The sequence below is a fragment of the Phalacrocorax carbo genome, chromosome 5 (assembly GCF_963921805.1).
Source record: "Phalacrocorax carbo chromosome 5, bPhaCar2.1, whole genome shotgun sequence".
Lineage (NCBI taxonomy): Eukaryota > Metazoa > Chordata > Aves > Suliformes > Phalacrocoracidae > Phalacrocorax > Phalacrocorax carbo.
In genome coordinates, this window is record NC_087517.1 from 69,390,983 (window position 1) to 69,413,809 (window position 22,827).

At 40.9% G+C, this 22,827-nt stretch overlaps 1 protein-coding gene across 1 annotated transcript; it reads left to right on the top strand.

Moving 5' to 3' along the window:
* The first annotated feature begins 1,053 nt into the window (after positions 1–1,053).
* Positions 1,054–22,626, top strand: CAT (catalase). The gene is made up of 13 exons (XM_064452926.1): positions 1,054–1,333; positions 7,766–7,937; positions 8,951–9,061; positions 10,509–10,639; positions 11,558–11,662; positions 12,730–12,855; positions 14,217–14,408; positions 15,337–15,489; positions 16,658–16,796; positions 18,212–18,342; positions 18,974–19,081; positions 19,690–19,776; positions 20,227–22,626. Exons 1-13 carry the CDS (start codon positions 1,268–1,270, stop codon positions 20,290–20,292), a joined length of 1,587 nt encoding a protein of 528 aa, XP_064308996.1. The 5' UTR covers positions 1,054–1,267; the 3' UTR covers positions 20,293–22,626.
* Positions 22,627–22,827: the final 201 nt, after the last annotated feature.

Below are 22,827 nucleotides of genomic sequence, written 5' to 3' on the forward strand. Positions count from 1 at the left end.
GAATGATGGGGGGTGGGACCGAACCACCACACACAAACTTGCTGACTCAGTTGCTTTTATAAACCAGTACTTCTGAAACCACATTTGGGTAATTTCTGTTTGTTTAGACAGGTGTCCTACCTGCTATGATGGGAGATGCTATGATTGTCATTAGGGAAGAGCTAATAAGCGAAAAGGTATATATATTTTAGTTTTCTAGCATGTGTAGGTAGTCTTACCCAGCTGGCTGGGTCCAGGAACCCCATACTGAAGTACGTGCCATGAAGTGCAAGGCCACAGAATAACTGGTAGATAGAGATCTTCATCTTTCAAGTGCCCAGTGTCATGTAACCTCATAGTTTAAGGTAGATTATTCACATTGCTGAAAGGTTTCGCTTCAGAAATAGGGAAAATAACTGCATTTTAACCACTTTTATCACCTATCCTTCAGGCAGGTAACCAGGGGACCTCCCCTGGTATATAACCCAAGGAGTTTTCTCATTAATTCAGAAGTGGTTGGGTTTTTTTAAGGTTAAAAATTCAGGCCTGCAAAGAAATACTGTTTACAATTGGGTGCATATGAATTACGACCAACGTTCATGTACCACCTGTGCCTCATTTGAGGTACAGTTACGAGAGTGAATATTTAACTGTACACTTGGTCACTTTGATTTTGCAATTTAAAACTTTTTTTTTTTTTTTCCTGCTGAAACAAACCCTGCCTGTGAAACTCCCGAATTTTAGTTTTTGGTGCCCTCATCCTATAATTTCCTGCGCCACTGAACAACTTCTCCCCAGTCAGCAGCTTTAGAAAGTTCCGATGTCTCAGACCTGAAAACACACACCAAAAATCAGGTTACTTACGCACCTCCACAGGCTAATTACACACACCCGAGTAACAAGGGACCGCGGCGACCCGCGCTCCCCTGTCGCCGCCCCTCAGGCGGCGGGCTGCCGCCGGCACCATCCCCACCTCCTCACACAGCCTGATTGACGCTCCTCTCGTCCATTCAGAGCTCACGCTGCCCGCTGGGCGCAGGGCTACTGGCCGAAGGGGTAGCGGGGGGTGGGCGCAGCGGTGGGGTAGGAGCCGCGGGTGCCGGGGCTCCCGCTACCTGGTGGTGCTGCAGGGCGCGGCGGCCGCGTCTCCCCGCGGGGTGTCCTCTCCAGCGCTGCCTCCTCCCCGGTGGCGAGTACAGCCCCGCCGGGCCGCCCGCGCTTGCTTCTCTCCGCACTTGCTTCTCTCCGCACCGCGCTTCCTTCTTTGGGGGTCGCCTAAGCTTGCAAAATGGCTGACGGCCGGGACGACGCCTCGGATCAGCTGAAGCAGTGGCGGAGCCAGCGGGGCTCGCAGGTGCGCGCCTGCCCCGGCTCAGGGGCTCGGCAGGGTCTGAGGGGCTGCGCCCCTCGGCTCCCCGCCCGGCCCGGCTCGGCTCGCTGGGCAGTAACGGTCCGGGGGGGCGGCGGAGGGACGATGGGCCCGGGGCGGGGTCGCCCCTCGTACCGCGGGGCTGAGGGGAGCGGGTGAGCCCCGGTACTGGAGGGCGGCAGAGCCCGGGGGGGGGGGGGGGCGGGGGTGTCCCTCGGCCTGGCGCCTGACCTGACAGAAACGGGCTCGGGGGGCCGCGGCGCCGGCTGTGCCGCTGGAGAAAGAGGAGGAGGAGGAGGCGGCGGCGGCCTCGGCCCCTAACGCGGAGCTCTCGGCTTGGTGCCGTGCCCGGGGAGAGCGGAGCGCGAAGGGGCTGGCGGCGGCCGGCGGGCCCGCAGCGCCAAGGGCGGTCACGCTGCTGGCACGGCTGCCTCGGCAGCTCTGCCCTCTCCTCTTGGGCTGCAGCGGGGCTTGTCTGCGCCAGGGCAGGCGGGGCCGCGGGCTGAGGTATTAATTTTTTCTTTTTTTTGGTCTCAAGTCAGTTATGCACATTTTAAATTCAGCGATCGCATCGGTAGAACCCCGTGAAAACGTAACTAGGGAATAATAATATAGAAAATAAGGCGCGCTCAGCAATATGTGGAGGCTTGTTTACCAGGTTGAAGTGGATTGGGGCAAGTGGTTGGCTGAAATCATAAGAATGTGTAATCAACAGCATGGCAGACAGCCTTCTGAAGATGTGGGATATACCCCAAAATATTTGGGTAAATGTATAAATTCTGCAGGAGTTGAAATCATAAGAGCGTGTAATCAACAGCGTGGCAGGCAGCCTTCTGAAGATGTGGGATATACCCCAAAATATTTGGGTAAATGTATAAATTCTGCAGGAGTTGAAATCATAAGAGCATGTAATCAACAGCGTGGCAGGCAGCCTTCTGAAGATGTAGAATATACGCCGAAATTTTGGGGTAAACTTATAAATGCTGCAAGAATTGATTTCCGTACATCATCAAATCACTATGACAGTTTTTAATCTGTATTTTCTGACAGAAACGTGTATTTGGCATTAAACACCTTTTCTGCTGGTTATATTAAGCAGCAGTTTTGCAAGACACAAGTGGGTGTCTCAGTTCCCACTGTGTGCAGTTGTAAAGTTATCTTGATTTATTTTTTTTCCCCCCTTGGTTCTAAAGGGTAATCTATGAAAACTACCTTCCTGGGATGAGTTCCGACTTTGTTGTATTCTAGCATGTGTCATAATATTTTCTTTTTGTACTGTGAGTAATAGTTTTTGTACGGATGTCGGCTTTTCTGTAACAAAGCAGTATTTGGATACAGGCCAAGGTTCATTTGAAGATTGGGAGGCAACCCAAAGTCTGTGTTGCATAAGGAGTCATGAGACCTTAAGATAGAAGGTAGGGAGGACTTATTAGAATTTTAAAGTGACTTGTATAAGGTGCAAAGTATCAGTAATGCCTGGTAGTATGTACTTTGATGTATGGTGTTTACAACAGCTGTGACTAAAATTCTCCTGGCTTTGTTTCCCTTCTTTCTGTCATGGCAGGTTAGTGCTGTACTGAAATACACAGGCAGGCTCAACAGTTCTTATCTTTTAAGGTTTTGACTGTATGCAGCTCCCAGCTGTATGAAAATACAGGCATCAAACAAACTCAAGTCCAAAAGTAGTATGAGAATTCTTCTTAAAAGTACTGGGTTGGTTTTTTTTCTTTCCCTTCACACTGCTGGAACTCATTTTACGTGCCCCCACATAACTTTATCCTGAAACTGAAGTGAATATATCCTACCATTAAAAAAAAAAAAAATGTTTGTTTGTAGTGTGAATGTTAGAAAGAACCTTTCAGAAAGTCTGCCTACACAAGATACAGTACAGCCACACAGCTGTTAAATTTTTTGATACATTTAGTTTCAAAAAGTTGTGATTTTAGCTGCTACTTCCAGTAGTCTTAAATGTTGGCGTTATAGAAAAAGTGGCTTTCAGACAACAGTGTAGCCTGTTGGTTTGAGAAGCGCTGTACTACCTCTACAAACCTTTATTCTTTGTTGCATGCATAGTTTACAAATAATATGCAAGGGATTTTTTCTACCCTTGAGGTAATCATATGGGAGGTATTATAAAGGCATAGGTGAAGCAAGGGGACACCAAAAGTCTCCTTAAGGCTAAGGTTTCAGGGTTTTTTTGGGTGGTTTTTGTTTTTTATTTTTTTTCCTTTTACCAAGCTCTTGCAAGGATTTTGTAGAGTGAAGGGTCGTATGTGTAGGTATGTGTTACAGTCCACCACTGCGTAGTTAAACCTACTGGGCTGCTTAGAATTTATGAAGAACTCCAGGATAAACAGGGCTCTAATTTGACAGAACTTATGTGTTTCTGAATGTACTGAGTGAAACTTGGTCACTGCTTGAAGGTGACACTAGTATTAGCGACTTTAAAAAGTCACTGTATGGACTGGAGGGTTCTTAAGAGCTATGTTTCATGTTAAAGAAAAGTTACCAGAATCCACTCCTCAAGTTTGCTTTTCTTAAAATTATAGTGGTCAGAATTCATATATGGTGCTGAAGCTGTACCCAGGGTTTTTGCATCACAGGCTGCCTTAGAGCAAGGATGAAGTGGAAGGCTCGATGTGTACAGAGAACACATGGGAAGGATAGAAATGTCTGTAATGAATGAGAACACAAGGGGGTTGGAGAGGAAGACGCAGAAGCTTAGGATGTCCTTGGCTAGATTCTGTTCTTTTTCATCACATTACAATGAGCTTGCTCATGAGTATACAGAGTCATCACTATGAGGGGAAAAAAAAGAATTTATGATTAGCAAAACTAACGCATTGGGTTTTATCTGTGAGAAACTTGAAGCTTCTAATCAGCAAAACTAATTAAAATGCAAGCAGTGCTGGAAGCTGGGTTAAAAAACCCCAAAACAGTAGTCCTTCCTAAACAAACTCTGGAAAAACTTATTGACCAAAAAGTTTTAATTAAAACCATTGTGATGTGTGAGCATTTTAAAGGGTCATCATCTTCAGACTGTGCTGTGTCCTAAGGAAGGGCTCCTCAAAGCAGAGGCTTAGAATGGGTTTCAAGATGGGTTGCTTGTAGCTTTTGTACCTCAGGACAGAGAATATGTCAGGATAATGAGCTGATAAGGTAAGTACATTAATTTGTGCTGGGTGAATTTCTTGAAGTAGAGTTTTGCACTTACTGAACTGAATCATGGAATGGATGAATGAGCTTTTTCCTAAGGTTCCTTGAATATGGTGGTGTCCTTCCACTATAATACATGAAATTAAATTACAATTCAAAAAGTTCATTTGTAATGGCAATTTAAGCCATTTCTAGTTTATGATAGCTAAAACATAATAAAGCATACATATTTAAAGGTACTAAATTATATGGGGCCTGTGTGTTAGGATATAATTTTAAGAGGTTGAACTCTTAGACTGACTCAGGATGGGAGAGCTTCCTATATAGCCTGACTAGGTGATTTCTCAGCGACCAATGAAATAATTTTCTTTTGGCTCATTTAAATCTGAACAAAATATAAGGAAGGAAGCATGTGAGATATCGGCATTTGAAAGAATGCTGAGAACAGTTTCTACTATTGCATATTTTCCTTGACAAACTATAGATAATGTTTTGACTTAAGCAGATGTTCCTTTGACTTAAGAATACTTTAAATAAAGCTGAAGTAGTAACTCTCCTGTAAGTTTCTGAACATTATGTTCCTGTTTGTAACAGTATATTGTCTTTTTTAAATGCTTATACAAATTTCAGTGCAGGTTAGGATTTCAGGCGTCCTGAAGGAGTTGAATTTATGCTTATAGCTTTATAGCTTTATGCTAATGAAGTGGTGAATGAAGAATAAAGAACCTAGATATTTTGGGAATTCAAGCCAGCTAGAGCAATGTGTGTTGCATATTAGTAAGAACACATTGGAAATGCAGTTATCCTGTCAAGTGTCTTTTATGTGGTTATTCATGTACGTGAGTTAAACAAAGGTGCATAGAAGTGCCTGTGTACTCCACCTCATCCAGGCCTCTGGGTGTACATGTGAATAATTGTTCTTTCCCCTGCCTTTGTGAGTTGCCTCTTGAAAAAAAACCTGGAGGTTAGTCCAGCTAAGTATACTCTTCCATTAGATACAGCTGGGAATTTTGCCTGTTTACAGCAACTAAAACAGTTAAAGCAGACCTTAGTTCATCAGTGTAAAAGTTGGAACCGCATAAAGGCACTGATATAATAGTGAAGGCCTTCTCATGAAGAGTTACTTCTTCCTTCTCTTCACCATCCTTTTTCATTTAAAGAACTTTAAAAGAAGGAGAACTAGTCAGGAGGGGGTGAGTGGGCTTATTCTGCAGCATTTCCTGCGGTTCAGGTGTGTGGATGCCACTGGCAGAAGAGGGTAGGATGGTTTGGACAGGGGGCCCATATGGATGTAGGTCAGTTTAGTGCAGCATGTAACTGAGGATTTAGTGTTAACTGGTCATAATCTGTGGCTCAGATATTTGAGCTCACCCTGTTGCAAGCTTTTTTCTTTTGGGTTGGTTTTTTTTACATCTGTAGTAATTTCTACAACTTTTGCAGCTCATGCCTTAGACAGGCATACTCTTTGTGCGGTAAAAAGCTGGCTGGCTGGCCGAGCCCAGAGAGTTGTGGTGAATGGAGCTAAATCCAGTTGGTGGCCGGTCACAAGCGGTGTCCCCCTGGGCTCAGTTTTAGGGCCAGTCTAGTTTAATATCTTTATCAATCATCTGGACAAGGGGATTGAGTGCGCCCTCAGTAAGTTTGCAGATGACACCAAGTTGGGTGGGAGTGTCGATCTGCTTGAGGGTAGGAAGGCTCTGCAGAGGGACCTGGACAGGCTGGATCGATGGGTCAAGGTCAACTGTATGAGGTTTAACAAGGCCAAGTGCCGGGTCCTGCACTTGGGTCACACCAACCCCCGGCAACGCTCCAGGCTTGGGGAAGAGTGGCTGGAAAGTGCCCGGTGGAGAAGCCCTGGGGGTGCTGGCTGACAGCCGGCTGGGCATGAGCCAGCAGTGCCCGGGTGGCCAAGGAGGCCACCAGCCCGCGGGCTTGTGTCAGCACTGGTGTGGCCAGCAGGAGCAGGGTAGGGATGGAGCCCCTGTGCTCGGCCCTGGTGAGGCCCCACCTCGAATGCTGGGCTCAGGTTTGGGCCCCTCGGGACAAGAAGGCCCTTGAGGGGCTGGAGCGTGTCCAGAGAAGGGCAGCGGAGCTGGGGCAGGGTCTGGAGCACAAGTGTGCTGGGGGGCGGCTGGGGGGGTTTAGCCTGGAGAAGAGGGGGCTGAGGGGAGCCCTTCTCGCTCTCTGCAGCTGCCTGAGAGGGGCTGGAGTGAGGGGGGGGCTGGTCTCTGCTCCCAAGTCACCAGTGACAGGACGAGAGGGAACGGACTCAAGCTGCATCGGGGAGGTTTAGATTGGATATTAGGGAAAATGTCTTTACTGCAAGAGTGGTCAGGCCCTGGGACAGGCCGCCCAGAGAGGTGGGGGAGTCACCATCCCTGAGAGTGTTCAAAAAACATGTAGCCGTGGAACTCGGGGACATGGTTTAGGAGGCCTGGGGGTGTTGGGTTGGCAGTTGGACTTTGGTGGTCTTCGAGGTCTTTTCCAACCTTAATATTCTATGATTCTATTCTGTTCTTCTGAGTGCTTTACCAACATCGCCCTGGCTCCTAACAATAAATATGCTCCAGCAAAAACTGACACCTGCAACCCTCGGGTCTTTGGAGCGGATGTACCTTTCTCACTGTGTTTTCTACAATACCCAGTAAAATAGCACTGTTGCCTTCGAGGAGCATATGACCCCATATGTGATGCAGATCAAGTGTTTTTTACCTGGAGCTATTTTCCATAGCTCTTCCAGACCAACAATAATTGAGTACCCCCTTTTAGTCTTTATGCTGTGTGGCTCTAGCTCTTTCCTTATGCCTCCATCCCTATAGTGATGCTACCTTCTTCCTCTCCTTTCTCCCTTCTTACTTTCTAGTAGCTACTGCTTTTCTAGCTCGCTGTCTTCCCATCCTCTCCTGTTGAGGTGGGTGGCAAACTGAACCTTAACTCATGTTTTAAGGTTGACACTTCATATTTTTCTTGAAGTAAGATATGTGGTCTTAACAAATAATATTTCTGAACTGTGGAAAACATTCTTGGATTATACATGACTTGAACTCCCATTCTTAAATAGCACCAAACACGTTTTAACTGTGATGTAGTTAAACATCTATATTTTCCATAAGTAGTTCCAGAATCTTATGCCATTTAGCTATGTACTTGCTAATATGTCCTGCAACCTGTAACAGTTGAACAGGCATGCACGTTGTGTGGCTTGAGTATAAAGGGGTTTTAATTTCTGGTGTTGTGATACTGATTGTGTCTTGCTTTCAGAAACCAGATGTCTTGACCACCGGTGCTGGCAACCCAGTAGGGGATAAGCTTAATGTTCTGACAGTAGGGCCACGTGGACCTCTTCTTGTTCAAGATGTTGTTTTCACTGATGAGATGGCTCATTTTGACAGAGAGAGGATTCCTGAAAGAGTTGTGCATGCAAAAGGGGCAGGTATGTTTGAAAACACATACTTTTTTCTGTGTAGAATTAGATTTTAAAAAGCTTTTGAATTAACATGTAGATTGACAGATAAATTACATATTACCTATAATTTAGTACTGTAGGTTATAAGAAATGATAATACATCACCAGCAGTGGTAGGGCCTGGTTTAGAAGAACTCAGTGCCAAAACTTGAAGCACTGAAAAACTCTTTGAAAAGAAAAAGGGAGAAAACGTAGTTACAGCCCTTAGATTTTTACTGTATTTGCCTTACTCTCTGCTTCCTCTATCTGTTCCTCCATAGTACCCCATCCCTCTGGAAGGGAAGACTTGCACATCTCTATTTTAATGTCTGTTGGTATGTTATTTTATGGAGGTTCTTGTCTTTGTATCTGCCTCCCAAAGTAAGATGGTGGTCTAATATTTAAATTAAAAAAGCCTAAACCAACTAATTTTGAAATTTGTTACTGATCTTAGTAGGGTAGAACTGGCACCTCTGACTATTTTTTTTTTTTGATACGTATTGCCCTAGAAGATGATGATACGGGACTGAATTTTATTATAATGTAAATGTACATGGGAAAAATTCCTTTGTGGGGATGGGAAGAACTTTGTTGCTTCATCTAGCTTACAGGCAGACCAAAAATTCTGCAACTCATATTGGGTTTAAAGAAATACTTGTCTTGCTCAGAGATAAACATGCAAATCTTGGCAGAAGAGCATCCAAAAAGCTACTGTTTGTTATTTCGCACAGTAGAAGTGAGGTCTGTATTGCTGCTGGGAGCTGTTGATGATCAGTTACGGAGGGGAGAGCGAGCACCATGCAAATAGTTTGGGTTCAGTAAATTTTGTTCTGCAAAAACAAACTTGGTTTAGTGCATAGATATAAACTCTGTTTAAACTCATGTATTGCCACGTTTCCCGTTGGCTTAAAGTTGTATGTTGGACCATAATGGAATAATAGGCATGCCCTGAGTGGAAAGAAGGTATCTAGGTCTGATATTCTGAAATTACTGTTTTCCAGGAGCCTTTGGCTATTTTGAAGTCACTCATGATATTACCCAGTACTGTAAGGCAAAAGTGTTTGAACACATTGGAAAGAGAACTCCGATTGCTATACGGTTCTCCACTGTTGGTAAGGCACTAAAGCTACTCTGTATCTTCTTAGGTGTGTACTGCAGTTATGCTGATAGCAATGTTTGCATTATGGAATTCTTAACGCGCTTAAGGCAGTTTGACATGCTTTCTGCCAACCAGTTCCTCTATGTGAATTTCAGTTAAACTGTAAGACCTCAGGCAGCTTCTGCATCTTTTTGCCAGAGCTCTCTGTAGACGCTTTTCCCTCTGGAATGTAAGGGAAAGGATAGTCTGAGCCTTTCTTTTTTTCCTGATGGAAAGTTTGCTTTGTATATGGATGGATCATAATCAACATTTGAATGCTGCAGTTTAACACTTGAAAGTGAAGTATCTATAGTCTCTTAGGCTGTAGGAATAATGGTTTGGGGATGAAGGCTGTAAAGTAAGTACTAGGCAAAGAAGAATAAACAATCTTCCATAAAAAAACTTTTACTTCTTGAAGAGGTGAGTGCGTAAACTAGCAAAATCTTAAATTATATTAGTTAAAACATGCATTCTGATTAATAGCTTGTCTGACAGAAAAATTATCTTTCAAAATGGATGTGTTACTACTCTAACTGTATTTAAAAGAAAAGAAATCCTAATAAGGATTGCATTTGGGAAGTAGTACTGGAGAGGAAGTAGTCCAGCAAGGCTCCAGGAGTGCTGGTTTTGGCCTGCCGGCTTTTCCGTGTGTCACTAAAACTTAAGGAACCATGGAATGTTATATGGGGGAAAGGCATGCAGCTGAGTTTGATCTGCAGACCGTGTGCTGAAGTGGGTCGTTGCATCCGTATCTTTCCTTTCCCTGCTCTGTTTGAACATGTTTCTTCCTAGGTATTCTGTAGTACACAATGTTTTTCAAATGAGAGGAGGAGTGTCCTTTTTATTTGATCAGGATTTTTAGCATTAGCTGTTCCTGAACACTTCTGGAACCCTTTTGCTTAGGCACTTCTGCTGTGGTGTAAAGTTACCCATTGAAAGGACTGATTGGATAAAGCAAGATGGGAATTAAAAGGGTTGTAACTCTTCTATAATAAGTTCCCCTTTTACTAGGCGTGACATTTAGATTGCTGCCTTCCAAATGAGAGCTTTCACACTGGGATTTGACGCACAGAAACTCGTGTGTGTAGCTGATTTACTCTTATAATCCGATGTTGCCTCTGTTAGTGATAATGCAAATTTCACTCTTAATTGGTTCAAGTGGATATACTTGGGGTGTTTTTTCTTTTTTAACTGTGGCCCAAATGCTTGGCTGGGTGTCTGTTCACCCTTTGGAAACTTCAGTGCCTGAAGTATTGTTGAAAATATGCCAAAAATTCCTTGGTATAAAAAAAAGACACAAAATAACCCCCCCTCCCCCTTTTAGAATTTTATGACATATTCCAAAGTTCGATGTTTTTATGCTTACAATCTGTATGCATTTCCTATCGTAACACTTCCATATGTTCATGTGTTTCTTCAAGCTGGAGAATCTGGGTCAGCTGATACAGTTCGTGACCCTCGAGGCTTTGCAATGAAGTTCTATACAGAAGAGGGTAATTGGGATCTTGTGGGAAATAATACTCCTATCTTCTTCATTCGGGATGCAATGTTGGTGAGTAAGCACAAAAGATGAGGGTGCTTTGTGAGAGAGTCCAAAAGTTCATTCACATCTTGTTCTTGCTTCACTGAGAAGCAAAAGCTGTTCTGACACAATTAAACCTTGTTGTTTGTTAGATGGTCCAAATATTTTTGACTTGAAAAGGTCTGATTTAAAAAAAAAAATAATCAAGAGCTAATGCTTGATTACTTATGTGGTTTCATACCACAAATAGCACACACGTTTAGTTGTGTTTGCTAGTGTACACGCCACAGCGGAATAGCCAGCAAGTAACTACATTATCATGTGTTTAACTTCAGATCTGAAGTTCACTGGTGTTGAAATTAGCTGTTTAACTCTGTAGACAATTTTTTTCATTCTGAGGCTACTTTAAAAAAAAAAAAGACTTAAAGCTTGCAAATTCTTTTTATTAAACTTGTTTTTTTGGAGGGGAGGGGGATGGTGTCTTTAAGTTTAACAGCATTTTGTAGGTAGAGGGGCTTTTCTTGCATAGAGAAGTCCTGCACACATATTTCATAGTACCTCTGTATTTGCTTAGGAGTCAGATATTCAGTAAAGTTCAGATATACAAATTTGAAAAGATTTGCCTCTCACTTTATTGGTCACAAAATGGAAGCGTTCTTTAGCTTTGAACAGCCTGTTTATCCTAATTATAAATATTTCACTTTACCCTAATTTTACTTGTCTGTGAATGCGTTTGGTGGCAGGAGGGGTATGACAGTGGAAGATTTTTTTCAGTGATCTTACAACTTTGTCTCATTTTTCAGTGTGCTGTTCCTTTCACAGTTAAGTGCATTGAAAAAACTGTTTGTCTTGTTTTGTACCAGGAGTTGCTTAGTATAATCCACATAATTTGGAGGTGTTACAGAACTTTTTTTTCTTTTCTCTCTCCCTCGCTTCTGGACAAATTAGTTTCCATCCTTTATCCATAGCCAAAAGAGGAACCCTCAGACTCATTTGAAGGATCCAGACATGATGTGGGACTTCTGGAGTCTTCGCCCCGAGTCTTTGCATCAAGTAAGGTTCTCCTTTGACTTCATTTTGTATGATTAAGAAAATCACGTTATGAGAGCATATATTTCTGTCTCTTTTCCGTGCTGTATCCAGAAGTCTACATGATCTTCTAGGAACAGTAAAGGTGAAAGGCCTCCAATAACTTTTAAGGCTATTAGTACGTGTATCTAGTTTTGCCTTTTTTCTTTTAATGACTCTATGAAAAGGGTGGGATTCTTCTGTTTTCATAATCAGACTTTATATAGGGACGAAGGGGAAGTTGCTAGGTTTACTAAGACTAAAGCAGTGGAGATACTGATGGACAACAAACTGTATATGTTACCGAACAGTAAAACACTGGGAAAGTAATGCTATCACAATAAGTTTATTTAAAGCTGTATATTGTATAGCATATTAGATCAACTCCAAAAGTGACTAGAATTCACAGTGCATTCTAACTATTCTGAAATGTATTTGTATCTGAATGTTATACAAAAAAAGCTAATATAAAATTAAAAATGCAGTTGTGATTTTTTTTTTTCTTTTAAAAGAAAACTGGTTCATACAGAAGCCTTCCAGTAGTTACTGATTAGAAAAAGAATTATCACAAGCGTTGCTTGCGGTCATAAACCTAAAGAAAAGCAGCATTTTGAATATGTTTGCACAGTGGTATGTTTACTGCTTTTGAAGACTTTGAAGAACTAGTCATTAAGGGTTTCAGCTTTCAGATTTTGTCTTCAACCTGTAGAGAAAAAATCTTATATTTGTAACTTAAATTATCCATGCTTACCAGCTCTGCTTGTAGGGGAAATCGTAACATCATCACTAGGTTGATGTCTTATACTTCCTCATATTTCATGTGGGCATAAAACTTCACGTAGGTTTAATTCACAGTTGTTCTTTGTGCAAAACCAAAGCAGCCTTATTTCATTAACAATCTTAGAACTTAAACCAGAAATTCCTCAAAGAATTGATAACATTAAGATAGCTTCCAGTGATGCAGATTAATGCAATAAGCAAACTGTGTCTCGAATGGCCCCTTTATCCATAATCTGGTGAGTCCATTAATATTGATTGATCTTTCTCTTTAGGTGTCTTTCTTGTTCAGTGATCGTGGTATTCCAGATGGTTATCGCCATATGAATGGATATGGATCGCATACTTTTAAACTGGTTAATGCTGGTGGAAGAGCAGTTTATTGCAAATTCCATGTGAAGGTATTGATGTTTTTTCCAGTTATCTATTGCAAGTATACGTCATATTGGATAGAACCGAGTTTAAACAGATGGTCTAAAAAATGTTCTGGGACTTTCCAGGTTTAATTCAGAAAAGACTTGTTAGTGCCTAGAATCAAAAAGGTGTGGGTGTTTTTTTCAGTTGCATGCCTTTAACAAATGTGATGGGCATCATTGTTCTTGCTATGGCACAATAGGTGTTTACTAGGCTATAAAGAACTCCTTGGGGAACTGTCTCTTGTTATTGGAGAATTCAGTTTACTTGTATGGTGAGCCCTGAGCACCTAGCTCAGCTTACTGCATTTCAGCCTCATACCACTAGGTGTTTTGGGCGTGAAGCTGTGCAAGAACTTCCTATCAGACTCCCTTGCTAGCACTCAGTGCAGATGCAAAAATCCTCTAGTCCTTTGGAAATGCCTTTTATTCAGTGTGTGATATGTTCATGGATACACAGTAGTCTGGATTCAACAGGTGCTTCTTCAGGTAAAAGTTCTCTCAGTCTGGATCTTGTTTTTGTTCCCATTTATCTTCTGGATAGAAGCTGTACTGATCTAGTATTTTTAAGATGGCATAAGCTGTATATCAAAATACAAAAACTCTGTTTCCAAGAGCTCTGCAGCTGAAGCTCACAGAACCTCACAGAACTTCCACACTTCTCTGAGAAAGCAGTCTCTAGCATATCTCACTTGGAACAACCTCCCTTCAAAGGCAATACAGCTTCTTACCTCATTAGACTTTGGTGGAGGCTGACATCTACCTTTGAAGGAAGACATTATGTTGAGCTAAGAGGGATTGTATGGCAGCTTTTAGCCTTCAAGTTGTCAAAAGCTTATTAAAGTGAGATTTTTAGTTAGTGCTAAAGATGTCACAGAGATAGGGGTGGGGGATGAGAAATTGAGATTCATGTAGAATCCAGAACTTTTAGCCCTGAGGGCTGTAACCATTTCATAACTGTGTTGGCATGTGATCTGTACGAAAAGGTGGCATGATGGGACAGTAAAGGAGCACTCCATCCTGCAAGGGGAGAGGAGAAACATCTTCATTTGATGTGCTGCAGGGATCATAGCTTCATGTTTGATGTCTTATGTAATGCTACACTGCAGAACATATTTATTTCGCTTTTATCAGAGAACTAATTTTATCTGGAATGCAGCTGTTGAATGTACTGTTCTTCTGAACTCAAATTATTGAAGATTGGAAGACGGACAATCGCATTCTTGGATTCAAAGTCTTGTTAAAGCACATTCTTAATTATGATTTCTGTAATACTTTCTGCATGTTGTAACTGGTGCTACTGCATTTTTTGTGGCTTTTTTTGTTTGTTTTTTTTTTTTTGCTTTTAGACTGACCAGGGCATCAAAAACCTTCCTGTTGAAGAAGCTGCAAGACTGGCTTCTACTGATCCAGACTATGGACTACGTGATCTTTACAATGCCATTGCCAGGGGGGACTACCCGTCATGGTCTTTCTACATTCAAGTCATGACATTTGAAGAAGCAGAGAAGTTTCCATTTAATCCTTTTGATATAACTAAGGTATCTCTGATATTGTTGTGAATATTCAATTTCAGCTACTTTAAGAAAGATCATGAAATCAAAATGTAGCAAATGCCATAACTGGGCTTATCTATAAAAAAGGTGTAACAGTTTCCATGGAGTAGCACTGTTTTACTAGTCCGTATCGCTAAACTTCACTCTGTCCTTTTTATTCTCCCCTTCTGTTTTTTAAGTGTAGTCTTTATTATATGGTTATGATGAGTCAGAAATTCTGGAGATGAAGTTATACTGATGTTATATCTGATGTTACTCTTCCTCAATGAAATATGGATAGGGCTTGATTCCAGGCCTGTAGATTACAACTGCGCTGCATTTCCTAAGCGTGGTCTCAGATCATGTAGTCACACCCTGAGCTTGCTAGTTTTAAGTGTTGTTGACAATGTAGCTTCTGATTATTGGTCTGGTTTTTGTCAGAATTCCAACTGCTGTTTCAAGGAATGGCTTGTTGAAAGATACTGATGTAAACTTGTATTACTTCCTCCCTCTCCCCCCCCCCCCCCCCCCCCCCCCCCAATATTGCTTTCGCAAAATGGCAAAGGACTTTTTTGAACTTGAAAGTACAGGCTAAGGTGACGAAGAAAAGGCTAGTTAAGCTGGCTACATTTTTAAGTAGCTGAAAACAGCCATGCTACCAGTTCCACCTACGATACTGCGTTCCTAGGCAGCTTTTCAAGCACCTGTGGGTATTTCATTTAAGTATTCAAGTGCTGAGATTATGCTGGGATGATGAAATAGTTGCAAAAGACTTCTTAAGACATTTCTCAAAACATTTGTTAGCAAAAAATAAGTTTCTTCAGTAATGTAGTTTCTCAGTCAAGACTTTACTAGGCAGCATTTGCCTGATATATTATTTAAGCTGCATAATACTATAATAATGTTGATTTTTAATGTGTGTTGTGTCTTATAGGTTTGGCCACATGGTGACTACCCTCTCATCCCTGTGGGAAAGCTTGTCTTGAACAGGAATCCTGTCAATTACTTTGCAGAGGTAGAACAGATGGCGTATGATCCCAGCAATATGCCACCTGGTATCGAGCCTAGCCCTGACAAAATGCTGCAGGTAAACTACAACGCACATAAGATTTTACCTGAAAAGCATTATGTTTGCTTTGATGTTTTTGAAAGCATTCCTATCACTGCTGGTATAGCAGCAGTAAAATGACCTGACAGATGGAAAGCAACTGAATTTTGGGGGTTGGGGTTTTTTTTGGTGGTTGTTCTTAATGGGCACTGTTTGATGTACACATCCAGAATTTAAACGTGAAGAGAACAAGAAAGAACTAAAGGGGTAGGAAATCTAGAATTTAGAGGGCATCTGCAACAACTATCAAAGTTGATGGGCGAGTCTGGCAATAGGTACAGGATAAAACCAGAGCAGCAATGCATATTTATTCATGCTTTTACAGTATATCTTAGAATTTTAAACCCTCATGAGTGTGAGAGGTGGACTTCAAATGCTCTAAAGCGCCAATATAACTAATCCCTGATATAAACTGCAAGACTATGCTTAAGAAGTAGTGACAGGTTTCTTACAGGTCAAAATATCTGGCAAGACTCACTGGCTGCAGTAGACTATACTGGCTGCAGAGCCATGGGTGTTTGCATGTTATACTTTTCAGATTAAACCCAGGTGGCTGTTTCAAATTGTATTGATGAAACAGAAGGTATTGCGTCAGTTCTGACTGGATAAACTCATGAACAATCATGTAGTAGCTGTTTTGTCTCTCTCTGCTCCCACAAACTTCATGACCAGAATCGGTCTCTTTTCTTGGCATCCAGATGTCAAGAACTGCTTCAGATTCAGTTCCGTAAATAAATAAGGGACTACCGTATTTCAGATGGAATCAGTTTTTAAGTCTAAGGTTGAAAATAAGTATGCAAATGCTATATTATTCCTTAGTAACAGTTAGCAGCGTTACAGTAATTTTCGCCTATACGTGTGTAACCATTTTCCTGCTTCAGAATAGGTGTAGCATTCTGAAATTGAATTGCATTTATGCAGCTTGGGTATTTCCTACCAACCTGCCATTCTTCGCTGGTATTCCAGCAAAGTTGGCTTGTGGCTGAGTGTCACTTCAGACATAATTTGGACTATGTCAAGAATATATACAGAAAGGAAAAAGTCTTCTCCCTATAACTATTTAATGTATAAAGCTTTGACTTGGGATATACCACTGAAGTGATCTCTTTCAGCAAGTAGTAGTTAATGTTTGTGATAAATGTTTTAGGGTCGTCTTTTTTCGTATCCTGACACTCATAGACACCGTCTGGGACCGAACTATCTACAAATTCCTGTGAACTGCCCCTTCCGAACTCGTGTGTCCAATTACCAGAGGGATGGACCGATGTGTGTTTCTGACAACCAAGGTAGTAATGAAGATATCTTTAATGATACTTACGCATGCACTGGAGAATTCTTTTCTGTTCACGGGAGGTTTGAGATACTTGCTAAACAGATTGGTTTATTGGATATTACGAACTTAGTATATTGTGAGAAATGCTACTTTTCTCCTCAGGTGTTCAGTGTCTCTAGTGCCTTTTTTCCGCCAACTCAGGCAGAAGTAGGATGTCTGTTATCTTTATGTACTTGTTTAGAACAGGTGGATACCTCTTCTATTAATCCAGGAAAGCTCCGGGTGTTTGGACAGGGGGTTGGGAGTTTAAGTGTTAAAACCAAATGAAGACTAAGATGTGTTTTAAATATTTACAAATAGACCTTTAAAAGAAAGGGGGGTTGCAGGAGAACACCCAGCCACAGGAATTCAGTTCTGTCCCTAGTTTATGTTCCTTTGAAGACTTCTAGAAACATGCTTGTTAAAGGGGACCTAATAGAAAAAGTTCTAAAATATTATTTATTTAAAATGAAGAAATATGCCTGAGAAATGCTTTCATAGAAGTTAATTGCTGCCTCTTTGTTTCTATGCCTAGGCAAAAAATCTAATCTAAAAACAAATGGCTTAAATGTCTGTGAGAAATTTGCATTTGCCTCTCCTAAATTAAAAGGCTGACTTTCATATAGTCAGTCCACTTTGTTAAACTGCTTTGCTTTCTGATTTCCAAGAGAGGGCAAAAGGCAAGCGTATAAATGCCAAGAGCAGAGCTTTAACTTTGCCTCTGTTCAGCAGGTTATGTTCTGTCAGCGTTTGCTCAATGGTGACTGTTTCACACCAGAGAGTAAACAAGGATATATTTAACTATGCCTCGTGCCAGAAATGGTGTATTCCTCTGGGCTATGAATTGTAATACTTGCTGAGGGAGGAGAGGAAAAGATCTGGAAAACAAAGACTTGAGAACAGCTGCTCCTGTCCAGGAAGAGATAAGAAGTTTATGCAGTTCTGTAACTTTATTACGTGTTTGAAATAAACCTCCTGCATAGTTAAGATTAGTAGTACTTCAAATATGCAGATGAAAGTGTATTTATTACACTGCCTTGGACTAAACTTTGAATAATTTCCATGACTTCGTCAATTAATTGGCTGAGCACTGTTGTTGTGAGAGTGGCCAGACCTCTTTATTTCTGAAACAAACAAATTTTTGCCTCCAAAAGCTATTGAAATTCTGTTTGTAATAAGCTCTGTTAAGTACTGGCTTGGAGACACGGTTCCTCATGTTGAGCTGTGTGTTGACAAATACTGACCACTGTTTTCAATAAAGTGAATCATAACTGGGTAATTGCTTTAGGTTCTTCTGGGCAAAGCACGCTTTCTGTCTTCTGACTTAATCCCAGAGAGCAGGCATCTGATCGTTTTGGTTTTGTGGGTGTTTTTAAAATTTGTTTTCAGGTGGTGCCCCCAACTATTATCCAAATAGTTTTACTGGTCCGGAAGATCAGCCTTTGGTAAGAGAGAGCCGCATGTCCGTTTCGGGAGATGTGCAGCGCTTCAATAGTGCAAATGAAGATAATGTGACTCAGGTATGATGTATGAAAAGGTTTGATATTGCTTATTACATAAGATAAATTTATAGGATGAGTCTAGAAAGTATTAATAAGAATCATTCAAACATGCCTTCTCTGAAGCATCTGGGCTAACCTGAAATTCAGCTCTCGTGAGAGCCTGGGAGATCTCCATACAGCTTAATGTCATGAATAAGTGAATTTTTGCTGACAGGACAGCTAGTGAATTCTCACAGGCTTTTGCCATCCATATTCTGAGCACAGATACCTAGTGATTGTGACTTTGTCATCTTGAGATTAGCGTCTGCAGACACTCAAGCTAGAGTATGCATGTAACGTCGTCATCATCAATTCATGAACTGGGCCCCAACAGCAATATTTGTGTTCATTAATACAATAAGCAACAGTTATTTCACAGTATGCATAAAGAGTTGTTAGCAGGTTTACCAACCTTCTTCCCCTCCCCTCCCTTGGTTAGCTTTTGAGTTTAAGTATTTTGAATGTTTTAAGTGTTGCCTGGCCTGTAAGTGAAAGCTTTTCTTTTCCAGTAATAATGAATCCTGAAAGTCTAGTAATTGTTATTGGCTGCTACAGGTAGAATGACTTGCTTTTGGGAATTTCAAAATAAAACTTTGTGTCTCATCATCAGGTGCGAGAATTCTATACCAAAGTGCTGAAGGAGGACGAACGCCAAAGGCTGTGTAAAAATATTGCTGATCACCTTAAAGATGCGCAACTCTTCATCCAGAAGAGAGCTGTAAGTGGCCTGTCTGGTTTTGCCTTTACTCTTTATTTCAGCTTTTCTTGCCATCCAGTACCTTTGTCAAAATGGCAAAGGAAGATCAGAAATTCGTCTCTGAGAAGGCAACTTCTAGGTTTTTCTTGTGCAGGAATTACCAATACAGAACACTTAAATGTGTGTGTGTTTACATAATATAAATGATGTATAACATGTTAAAGTAACCTCTTCCTGATGGGAAGAATGGGTTTGATGATGAACATTGAGGATGTCATTAAATGTTTAGCTTGGTGTTTCAAAAATCAGGTGACTGCCAGTGCAGTGTTCTGCTCTAAACCAGGAAAAGGCAGTGAGGGCCAGGGAGGGATTGGATCTTTATCCTTCCCAGTGGAACTTTGTTTAAATCAGTAAAGAGCTCTATGTGAGATAATGGCAAGAGTGAAGAGATGTTCATAGCTCCTCTCTGGCTGGTCAGAGTTAGACTTTTAGAAGAGAGTTTTCCTGCTCCTTTCCTACCTTAGGATATGCACTACTTGTAGACTACAGAGCAGAAAATGTGTTAAAGAACGCACCTGAAGCGGAGGAAAAAATTATTGTTGCCTTTTCTGTTCTGTCTTCCTGTTTAGGTGAAAAACTTCACCGATGTTCATCCTGACTATGGTGCCCGTATCCAGGCTTTGCTGGACAAATACAACGCTGACAGTGGGAAAAACGTATGCTAATGATTTCTGTAGTTGAATTCTGACTGGCCGCGCGTTATCTTAGCTGCTTTTATAAATGCAACCAAGTGAGAAGTCTGGTCTTGATTCCCATTTGGTTTAAATGGCAGAAGGCAGTGGCTGTGGAATTACAAAATCAGGAGACATCACTAATAACATTTAATGAAATGGTGATTAACCAGTGATGTACAGTTCCTTTGGGTTTTTGTAAGGCTTCTGGAAGATAACCGTACCTCTGGAGTGTGTTCAGGTTGATTCTTCAGACCAAATGTTTACCAACTCCTTGTAATGGTAATGAAACACTTCCACAAGTCTTTCTTGGGCTCAGTGCTTGCTACAGAGAATAACAAACTGTTGCTTCAAGTACTTCCTTCTTTCTGAAGTTCCCCTGACTACTTGTAACGGAACTTGCTCTGAATATTTCTTTTTTTTTCTTATTTTTAGGATGTAATTAGGACATATACACAGTCCACATCTCGTGTGTCTGCCAAAGAAAGATCCAACTTGTAAAGCGTGCTGCAGAGATTTACTCTGTGAATCTTCCGTCCTTAGAACTGCAGGGCAACCTGTTGAAGATGTTTATGAATGTAGCAGACTTCCGCACAAATACATAAGTGTTTTACAGGCTTGATTTGTTGAGCTTTCAAGTGCCTGTATCTGCATTGGAAACTAAGTAACACAAGCTAACAATCCTAGTGCCTTTCAACACTAGTTCTTCACGGCCTGTTAACAACAGAGGGTGTTTTTAAGGAAATTAATGATTAAATTGTCTTCATTTCTAGAAGCAAACATAAATTTAGTCAAAATACTTTTTAATTTTTTTTAATTGTAAAACTTTCCTCAAAAATTTCCTTAATTTCCTTAAAATTTCCTTTAAAATTTCACACAATAGAACTTCTATAATGACACTGTGATTATCCCTATGGATAAGCTTGCTCATGTTAAAAAGTTGATGTTGCTTAGTATTTTTAATTAACATAGCTATCTCTGTATTTCTAGATACTTTCTTTGGAATTCATTTTTTGGCTTTCCAGAAGTAAAATGATACACAATATGTAGATTATGTCTCATTCCTCATGTTCGAAATGAAGCTAACTAGAAAGTTTAATCTCAATATATACAAATTTTATTCCCAATATATATTTTAAGATAATATTTGCTTACTAATGCTAGGTTGGATATAGCTGATTTAAGAAAATTTCCTGTCTCCATTATTACATACACTTTACAACTAAATCAATTATATCTTACAGATCTTTGCGGGGGGTGGGGGTGAATTGTTCTTTCTAATCTGTAAGAATTTAAATAGAAAAGTACTAATTTTCCAAGTGACTGAGAAATTAACCTCTAAATGAATGAATATTTTTATCTTGGCCGAATTCAAGCTCAAGCACTTCCAAATTATTCCCAATGGTTCTTGAAACTGTGTTATTTGACTGCTATAATCTGATCTTGCTGTCTATTGATCAAGCCAGAGCTGGTTTTCAGAGTTAGACTTGAACTGAAGTGGCATGTTTGTATGAGTGTGGGTGTCTATAGCTAGATGTATGTATCTAACCTGGTTTTAGGCATGTTTAATGTTGCCTAGTATTTGCAATTTAGTTAATCGGTGCAAAAGATTTTGGAGCCCTCTGGATTGAAAAGTGTTCCCAGGTATTGTTCCTTAAGTCCAAAGGAGTTTCTCTGGCTTAGTAAGATTTCTTTTTTTGTCTTCAGTCTTGGAGTACAATCTTTAATCAGGTCTTACTAATTTGCACATAATAAAAGTGTTTATATTTGAGAACTTGGAGCAACAGTTAGATGATAATCATGGAATTTCTGGACTTACCTTGGTTGAGGTGAGTAGCAGTCACCTAAGGCAGCACATTGCCAGCGTGTGGGTGCTTTACTACACGAGCACACAACAAAACCAAGACTATTGTTTTTATAAGGGCCAAAATCCCACCTAGTGTTTTTTCTTACATAGTTATTTGGAAAGTGTTACCCAGTTATGGGCTAATTAGTGTCAAGGCTGGAGTTCTGAATAAAAATCTCTGGTTGTACCTGTTGCATGTGGAAGTTAGTCCTGACAGACCGAAAGTTTCCAACGTGTGCTCGGTAGGATCAGGCAATTCCCCACGCATCCAAGGTCCTGGCAAGTTTTTGGAACTACTCTGCCTGTTACTTCTTCCCCTTCCCTTGCCAAAGAGAAAGATCAGTGTATATGTGTATTTAGTGAAGATCCTAGTTGCACAGCATTAAACCCCCCCTTGAAATATTTGCTTTCCTTGTTTGCCTGCTGATGAGGCAGAATCAGCACTTGAATGATGATGCAAAGGATTTCAGAGCCCAGCTACTAGCTCTTAAGCAAATGTTATACAAATTTCAAATCATAACAGGGCTTTTTTCTCCCCCAATATTGCTGCATTTATGGGTCTGTCTTGAATTGTATTTTGGAGTACTTCCTGGTTTGGCATTGAAATGTGAACTGGCGTTCCAAGAAGTAATGGCAGATAGATAAAGAAGAGTACATACTAAGTGCTGTTCCATTAAACTATAAAAAAAGCTACTACTTCTCCAACTCATCTACTAAACTATTGTGAAAACTTAGCGTGATAGAGACGCAGTAAACTAATATGAACTGATAACCTACTCTCTTGTGGGATTCAGTTTGATTTTTAGCTGATCAGGCAGGTGGGAGCTGGAAGAGCTACATGAATGGGTGGGAATAGTTCTTGTTAGAACAGAGAATCCTAGGGCATTTTGGAAAAGAATAAGCAAGGCTTAATCTTCAATTTTGGTTGTGTCTAAGTGAATTAATTGTCTTCCTCTTTTATTTCTGAAATAAAACTGAATTTAAAAATCTCTTGGCAACGTGTTGTCTGTTTTCTGTGTGAATGATTTCAAATAGTTTAATCTAGGAAGTTCATACCTTCATCTGCTTTTTGGAGATTGTACAGAAGCTGTTGAAGTTCTGGGTAATTGGTATCTATTTCAGAACTCGGTTACTTGAGCCCAGGGCGCTTTGTTGGCAGTCAGGGCCTGGGCAGGCCAAGGCTGACCCTT

What these genes read in the sequence shown, in the direction of transcription:
- CAT (XM_064452926.1), top strand. Translation starts at nt 1,268, where the DNA reads ATGGCTGACGGCCGGGACGACGCCTCGGATCAGCTGAAGCAGTGGCGG. An exon ending in ATTGCAAATTCCATGTGAAG is followed by an intron (nt 12,856 to 14,216) that starts GTATTGATGTTT and finishes TTTTGCTTTTAG; the next exon opens with ACTGACCAGGGCATCAAAAA. An exon ending in ATGAAGATAATGTGACTCAG is followed by an intron (nt 18,343 to 18,973) that starts GTATGATGTATG and finishes TCTCATCATCAG; the next exon opens with GTGCGAGAATTCTATACCAA.